Raw genomic sequence first — 8,192 nt, 5'->3', positions numbered from 1 at the left:
GGCTCTTACAGGTCCGGGAGCCCAGAACAACAGGAGACATTTCATGCATGTCACTGGAGTGCAGTGATGGGACATGCTGTATCATAAGCTGAAAGAAGCATTGGTCTCGTCCATCAACTGAAGTGTGCTTCATCTCTTGTCTACCTCTAGGTGAGCAGTCATCAACTTCATCATCTTTTAATCTGCTTTCTCCTTCTTTCCTGTCTTTTTCACCCTTTTTATTATTTTTATTGCTAGTTCAACTCATAGCTGCCCCACGTACAACACAGCGAATACTGATTGACCCCGTGCTCCCCCCATACATCGGTGCTACTTTGGAGCCTATTCTTGTAACCCCTGTGCCAGTCCTTTCTTGTAGCTACCCTGTGTGGAGTGTCTGAAGAGCGGCTGGTGGGTTTGAAACACCGATCTCACAGTTAACTTATTCTACTGTGTCACACCAGGAGTCCCTTTACCCATCAAAATTTTACCCTCAAGGTAAAAGTTTGCCTTTGGTGATCTAACCAGAAACCTGATTTATTTATACAGAAGGAACTCAATGGACAGCTGTGTGTTTGGACTCACAGAAATGCCTCTGTAGCACTGGTCAGCACCTAGAGAGGCAGAGGCCAGCAGTGCAGGCATGGCTCGGACAGCAGGGGGCAGTCTTTGCTCATTTTTCAGACAGTAATGGTGGCTCAGTCAGAGGGAGCGAGGCAGGTGGGGAAGTTTAGCAGAAACAGAACTGCTAGGGTATGCCTCAGGTGTGTGTTGGGATAAAGGTGGCTGAGCATAAACAGCTTATTACTTGTGGAATTCTTGAAACTTGTCCAAGCACCTTCATACATTCTCATTTCAATCTGAAATCTCACATGAGAAGCCTGGCCAAAGTCCAACCCAACACAGAGGCAGAGCTGGGGCTAGAACCCAGGCCTTTACTGAGCGATCTGAGACCCTGGTGGGCACTCATTGCTGAGGTCCTAATCACAGCCTGAAGTCTCGGTCCCCACCCCATTTCTGTACTGGGGGCAGACGTGTCCGGAGATCTTAGTGAGAAGTCAGGCGTTGCTGTGAGGGCTAGTAAGACCACACGGGGAGTCTGAGCCCAGTACCTGTACATACTTGGATGTTGCTGCCTTTATTCACGGTTGTAGACTCAGTCCCTGACTCAGGCTGGCCCCATGCACAATGGGTTCAGATCATGGAGACTCGGTGATTTTACTAGCTGAGTTTAAGAAGACTTTTCTTCCTAGTCTGTCTTAGATTTAGAAGCTCTGCTGAAACCCGCCTCCCACCAGTGAACCTGCTGGTTTTTGAAATGCCTGTGGCATAGCTACCAGCTTCATGAAAATCACCACAGTAGACAGACTGACAGAGGGGCTGGGGTGGGGTGTTGTTGGCAATCAAGGAGGTCCTGACAGGTAGGAGAGCTGATGTGTTAACACAAATCAGGCACTAAGAACTGTGCTTGGTGCACATCAAAGGGCTCCTAAGTGCCTTACATCTTCTGGATCCAACAGGTGAGACATCAGCTGGGAGGGGGCAGCACAGGTGTGGGTGGGGGCAGAAGAGGCCAACGTCCTGGTCCCACATTTCCCCCAGGTGTATTTGCTGGGATAGAGAGGTTCTCTGAGGTCAGATGAGACCCCAGGGGCTGAACAGTTGTGCCCACCCACCCCCGTGTCCTAATATGCTGCTCAGTCAAGTCTCCAGGCATGTGTCTGAGGTCCTGGGGCTCTGCTTATCCCCAGAGAGGAGTGTTGAAGGAGGGTTCCCCTCCACCTGACCCCCCATCTAGGACAGCTCCAGAGTGAGAGGAGGAAGCAGGTGCAGACACGGGCTGAAGCAGGGTCACTTTATTGTCACAGTGATGGCGGGGCTGGAGCCTCAGTTGGCAGCCATGGTATCCTGGATCCAGTCCACATAGTTGCAGACCTTGGTGTAGACTCCAGGTCGGTTCTTCTGGGCGCAGCCATAGCCCCAGGACACGATGCCCTGCAGTTCCCCATTGCAGACCACGGGGCCACCGGAGTCACCCTGGAGGAGAGGACCAAGTATGCAAAGGGCAGGGGACACCCCAGTCTGGTTGTACATGGGAGAAGTGGGATTCCTAGTCTGCTTGTATACAGAGGGAACTAGTCCAATTGATTGATTATACAATGGGAGCATGGCTCCTAGTCTGATTGTACATAGTGGGGGGTAGTCTGATTGTATACAGAGGGAACTAGTCCAATTGTACACAGTGGACAGGAGTGTGGGACCCCTAGTTTGATTGTGCAGAGGTGAGGACAACACAGTAGCCCGACTGTACAAAGGCAGGGACAGGACTCCAGTCTGATTGTACACAGGGATCAGGACCCCATACTGGTTACACACAGAGTGAGGGGAGAAGCCCCCCAGTCTGATTGCATGCAGGGGGTTGGGTCCTAGTTTGGTTGTACATGAATGGAGACAGTTCCTCTGGCATGGCACTGCACCCCGCCAGGGACCGTGCGGCCTGGGGCTTGGCCATGGGGGTCTCACCTGGCAGGAGTCCTTGCCGCCCTCCAGGAAGCCGGCACACACCATGTTGTCGGTGATTTGTCCTGGGTAAGAGGCCTCACACTGGGCATGGCTCAGCAGGGGGGCATCCAGACACTGCAGGAGGTCAGGGTAGTTCACTGCGGGACAGGGGGCAGGGATGAATGAGAGGACACACAGGGATCTCCAGCCATGCCCAGAGAGCAGCAGCAACCTGCACGCACGCCGGACATTGGAACTGCAGACCCCTCCCCGCCTGTGACCAGAGCCCCAGCTCAGAGCTGATGCTAGGAAGACCCCCTCGGGACATGCTGGAGTGGGGGCAACCACTCACCACCAGAGCTGAGGGTGTTGCCCCAGCCGGAGATGAGGCAGTTGGTACCAGCGGGTGCGCACTCAGAGGGCAGGGACACAGAGGCCACGCGGCTGTTGAAAACAGCCCTGGAGGACAGCTTGATGAGCATGATGTCATTGTCCAGGTCCCAGCTGCTGTACTTAGGGTGACGGATGACCTTGGCCGAGTCGATGAACTGCTCGTTCCCCTCGAGAACCTCGATGTCGTGTTCACCCAACCTCACCTGGATGCGGCTGGCAGGCAAGGGGACATTGGTGAGGAGGGACAGGTCTGCATATGGGTGATGGGAGCCTGCCTACTTCGGGGCTAGATGGTGAACAGGAGCAAAAGCATCCAGAGAGCTCCTCCAGCTATTTTCCACGACCCCCCACCCCATGCATCTATGCTGTGTACATGAGAGAGACCCCCGAAGTCCTCGAGCCGCTCCATCCTCGGGACCCTGCACGTTCATCTGGAGGACATATCGTGCAGTCTGGCTGGACTCAGAGGCTCTCAGAGAGTAGCTGCTTTGGAACTGATTCCAACTTAGGGCAACTCCATGTGATGCTCATAGGGTTCACATGACTGTGAGTTTTTGGAGCCAAACCTCCAGACTTGTTTTCCGAGGTGACTCTGGGTGGGTTTGAACTGCCACCTTTTGGCTAATAGCACTTAACCATTCGAACCACCCTAGGAATGAATATTCTCTGGCCACCCCAGGCTTAGGGAGTCAGGACTCTGGTGTCAGAGAGTGGCAGTCTGTGTCTTCTCACACTCTCAGGTAATTCTGGGTCATCCAGGATGATCATGGCTGGACCAGCCAGGTAGAGAGCATGAAGCCACCAACAGGCTCTGCTCCTGGAACGTTCTGAGGTGGTTGCTCTGGGAAGGGTAGGCATCAAGATCTTTTAGACGTTTCTTAAGTGGTTAACATGCAGCCACTAGCTGGGGTTAGTTGGTTGAAGTCTTCTTCTGACCTCTCTCAACTCCCTCAACTGACCTGCCCCACCCTATTGCCAGGGTTTGGGGGTGGCTATGGGTTCCATTGCATCCTTGGTTTTTGCAGGTTCAATGCTGACATCTCCCCCTTACTTCTTCAGCACCCCACTGAACCCCAGCTCTGGGGACCCCTGGCTGCATGTTGCTACTGGGGCATCACTTACGACTTGTAGCAGTGAGCAGCGGAGACCACCCACTGATCGTTGATGAGGGAGCCACCGCAGAAGTGGTAGCCGGCGTTCAGGGACACTTGGTAGGGCACTGAATTCTCCTCACAGGTGTAACCCCCGACGATCTTGTCATCGTCATTGCTTGTGGGGAGAGCAACTTGGGTGGAGAGAAGCAGGAGAGGGCTTAGCAGGTCAGTGGCTGAATGTGGTAATAAGGGTTTATGAAGAACACAGAGAGGGCTGGAGGGAAGTTTTGAAGGGTGCAGCTCTCCGGGGCCCTATGGTCTTCAGAAGCATTAGTGTGAAGAACCAAGAGTCACCCTACAAGAAACCCTGGGGCTGCTGGTTGTGGTTCCAGGCCACAGGGGAGGTTTGCCCTACGTCATTCCTGGTCTACTCTCCAAAGCCACCCAGGCCCAGATTATTGAATGGGTTGGTCTCAGGGAAATCTTCTGGTGGGATGACCCTATCTGTCAGCTTCTCCCACAGCCTAAGTCTGGGAGTTGGGCAGGGTCATCACCAACCCCAGTCCCATGTGGGCAACACAAAGGTGGACATTGTGACCTGCCAAGAATTCCAGTTTTGGCTGCTTATCTGGGGGCCTTCAAGGTACCTGAGAAGTTTAAAACTCCAATGTCCAGGTCATACCCCAAGATAGTTAAATCAGAATTTTCTGGGCTTCGTTATTCCCCACTACTGCTCCAGGTGAATTCACTGTGCTGTGACGTCTAGAACGGCTGCAGCGTGACCACCTCTGAGTGACCACCTTACTCTGGCTCTTTTCCAGCTTCTTCCACCTGGCTCATCCCAGGACCACCTCCCCTTTCCTCTCTCCCTTCAGCCTCTTCCACTTGGTTCACTTTCAGAACTTCTGCCACCTGCTTCTCTTCCAGCTTCCCCTCCTGGTTCACCCCAGGACCATCTCCACCTAAGTCCAGATATCGATAGATGCTGGTGGGTGCCATGGAGCCAGGCAGAGTATGGGAGGTCTAGCCTTCAAGACTGTCTGAGGAGAATGCATGCTAAGGAGAGGCGAGGACAGGGACTAGAGCATCACAGCACAGGAGGGGCAGTGGACAAGGTGGTCCTGGGTAAGTCAGGAAAGGAAAGCAGGATTAAAGCTGTCTGTTGACTCACCAGCAGCGCCCACCAGGGCAAGAATGAGGAGTGGATTCATGGCGGCAGAGTGTGATTGTGGGTGATGAAGAACCTGTCTTATATCTTCTCAGGTGAGTACGGAGGTGAGGGAGGTGGGGGGCACCCTCCCCCAGTACAAACACCTGCAGCTTTCCCCTTCCCAGGGTGTTGCATCAGCCCTGCAGGGTGTGAGGTTGATTGGGAATTCAGCCTTCAAGGCCAGAGGGAGACAGCTGCTCCTGGAACAACTCTGGCATGAGGACAGGGAGGCACCACACAACAGCTTCAGGAGGGGGAGGAGGTGAGGGCTCAGGTGGGTGGCCCACCCCCGACAGGTCCTCTGACCCCAGGGGCCTTATGTGACTTGTTCTCCTTAGAGGACCCACTTCTAGTCTAGTGTCACACTTGTGAGCATGAGAACCTTCTTCTGGGTCTACTTCTCTGGGCAGAAAGGTGGGAGTTGGGATTCAGGAAACCAGAGCCCAGTGTGAGAGGGCTGGGAGGGTGAGCCTGGGACCCCAGTAACTAGAAAGTGGTATGGTATGCTAGGAAGGAGCAGGGAGCAAAGGTTAAAGCAGGAGACTAATCAGAAGTCCTCCTCCTCACTGTGGGCCCAGTCTCGGGGCCACCCTGGGGTGATGGAGGTGAGGAGACCAGCCCAGGTGAGCTACCTGCTCCAGATCCACCATTAGGACAGGTTTGAACAAAGGCAAATGTGAGTTCTCATTAGAGATTAGCCCAATGGTAAAGGAGCAAGTCCTATGGTATCTATTAACTAAGACTGAGGGGAGTTCTAGAACTTTTTATATCAGGTGAAGGAGAACTGTGATCTTACTGTGGAGATGAAACCTCCATTCTTCCCAGAAAGGCCCCTAATGTGGGACCTGCAAGACAGGGTCAGTTGGATACAACCTTTGACTTGCTGACCTAGATCTGGTCAGCAGGAAGTGGCCCCTGTGGGTGTCAGGCAGAGTGGCCCTCTGATGAAGAACACTGCTTCTCAGCACCTCTGTGTCAGGGTGGCATGGGCAGTAGTGGACAGAGTCTCTTCTGGAATCTTGAATGGGAAGAGCAGGAACTCACTGGCTGGAGATGGTGGACCATTGGGGGTGAAACAGAAGGACTGGAGTGTTTGCTGGATCAGATCCCCCACCCCAGGGTGCCTGCTGAGCCCCTTCTCAGAACATCCCCTGCCTCACTGTGCCCCCCCCCCCCCCCCCCGCATCCCAACAGATTCATATCTAGACAGGATCACTGGTCTGGACAGCTTTTCAATCACATTCACACATGAACGGGTACACACACAGGCACACACTCAACAGTCGGGCAGGTTGAGACCCATCAAGGCTCTGTCTTGTTCAAGACGAAGAAGCTGACCTCACATCCTGAGAACGAGGAATGTGTATTACTGGGAATTGCCCCAGATGGCATCTGGGTCTCTCTCTGAGGACTGAGCCAGTGGTTTCGATAAAGTACAATCAGATCTCTCCTTGCAGGACACGAGGTTGGAATTGACTTCACCCATGTCACCTGACCTCAGGACTCCCCTTCTTGTGGCCCCAGGTCCATCAAGGTATGTGGCACCCCTCTGGGGCTCACATGATGCTGGCTGAGTCCCTGGTGGTCTGGCTGTGGAGCCTTAGGAACAGGGACTTGGGCTGGTTTTTCCCAGCTCATGGGGTCTTGCTAGACAGTCATGCTTTAGAGGATACAGGAGAGTCTTGTTCTAGGATCTGCAGACATCAACGTGCACTGGACAAGCACCCCACTGTGGATGACCCTTAAAACCCAGAATGCTGTGTCAGCTTTATGCACTGGGGTGTGCCATATGTATAGTTGATGTACTCTTTAAGATTCACTAGAGGGAAGACGAGGAAGTCTCCATCAGTTGATGTTTCTACATTACCTAAAGACACATTAGTTCTTGTCAAGCAATGGTGACTGCCTTTTTCCTGAGCTGGCATTCAAGCTAGTGGAATAACCCGCAGAGCCAGTGGGCACTAAGCAGGAGAAAGCCAGGCCAGAGCTGAGCAGGAATGTGACATGGGTTCTTATTATTTAACAATTGTGGCTTGTTCTTGAGGCTGAGGATCCAGAAATAGTGAGTGTATTAGCTTTTATAAACCAGCAAGATCCACATGGAGCCCCCCAAGTCAAGTTTGGTGGTCAGTCTAATTAATTGATGGAACCGGTCCCAGGTCAACTTGTAAAATAAACAATTTGGAAGGTAGCCACTGGTCAACTCACTTCTTCTCAGCTTGATCAAGAGGGTCTCCAAAGATCCTACCTGAGTATTCCGTTTGCACAAGCAACACAGATACATCTGGGGAGCCCAAATTTCCACAGTCCCTGTGATCGAGTAGGTTCTGGACTTTGCCTCTCTAGAGCCAGCCATCTGTTCCCGTTCCCATGTGGCGAAAGGCAGCAGCAGACAGGGTTTGGCACACATTGTTGGGCAACTTCTCTAGAGGACTCCTGGTGAGGTGCTGTAGGATCAGCAGTGGGCTGTGAACCCATCCACAACTCCTTAGAAACCCTATGCAGGGTCTCTATGAGTTGGAACTGACTTGATGGTACTCACAGTAACATCATCATCTAGAGGTTGGAGGCTCTATGCCCCCCTGCTCAGAATGTTCTACTTAGTTTTTTTGCAAGCCTTACTTGCTAAGACTCAGTGTCAATGCTGAGTCTCATCCTAGGTTCACTGCTGCTAGGCCAAAGTTCCTCTGAACCACATATCTTTACTCAATAAACATGCACTGCATTCTCTTGATGTTCTAGGAGTTCTAGGATCTAAGGAAACAGCAATGAAGAAGAAAGATCTCTTGCTTTCATGGCGGATGTGCAACAAGGTTGTATTCTTTCACCATAATTATTCAACCTGTATGCTGAGCAAATCATCCAAGAAGCTGGGTTCTATGAAGAAAAACATGGCGTCAATATTGGAAGAAGACTCATTAACAACCTGAGATATGCAGATGATACAACCTTGCTTGTTGAAAGTGAAGAGGACTTAAAATATTTACTGATGAAGATCAAAGACCACAGCCTTC

General features: G+C 52.3%; 2 protein-coding genes across 2 annotated transcripts in view; both read right to left on the bottom strand.

Moving 5' to 3' along the window:
* The window catches only part of LOC102813259, a 31,516-nt gene that overhangs the window by 7,860 nt on the left and 15,464 nt on the right, over positions 1-8,192 (bottom strand). The window contains exon 3 of the mRNA XM_006861269.1: positions 6,852-6,865. Coding sequence (XP_006861331.1) covers positions 6,852-6,865 — 14 coding nt within the window. The remainder of the gene's footprint in view (positions 1-6,851; positions 6,866-8,192) is intronic.
* LOC102833113 (anionic trypsin-like) lies at positions 1,867-5,179 on the bottom strand. The gene is made up of 5 exons (XM_006861184.1): positions 5,140-5,179; positions 3,997-4,159; positions 2,834-3,087; positions 2,503-2,639; positions 1,867-2,016 (listed from the first exon to the last, which is right to left on the bottom strand). Exons 1-5 carry the CDS (start codon positions 5,177-5,179, stop codon positions 1,867-1,869), a joined length of 744 nt encoding a protein of 247 aa, XP_006861246.1.

Source organism: Chrysochloris asiatica, unplaced genomic scaffold (genome assembly GCF_000296735.1).
Source record: "Chrysochloris asiatica unplaced genomic scaffold, ChrAsi1.0 scaffold00041, whole genome shotgun sequence".
NCBI classification, from domain to species: Eukaryota; Metazoa; Chordata; class Mammalia; order Afrosoricida; family Chrysochloridae; genus Chrysochloris; species Chrysochloris asiatica.
This window is presented reverse-complemented; position numbering and strand designations above follow the sequence as displayed.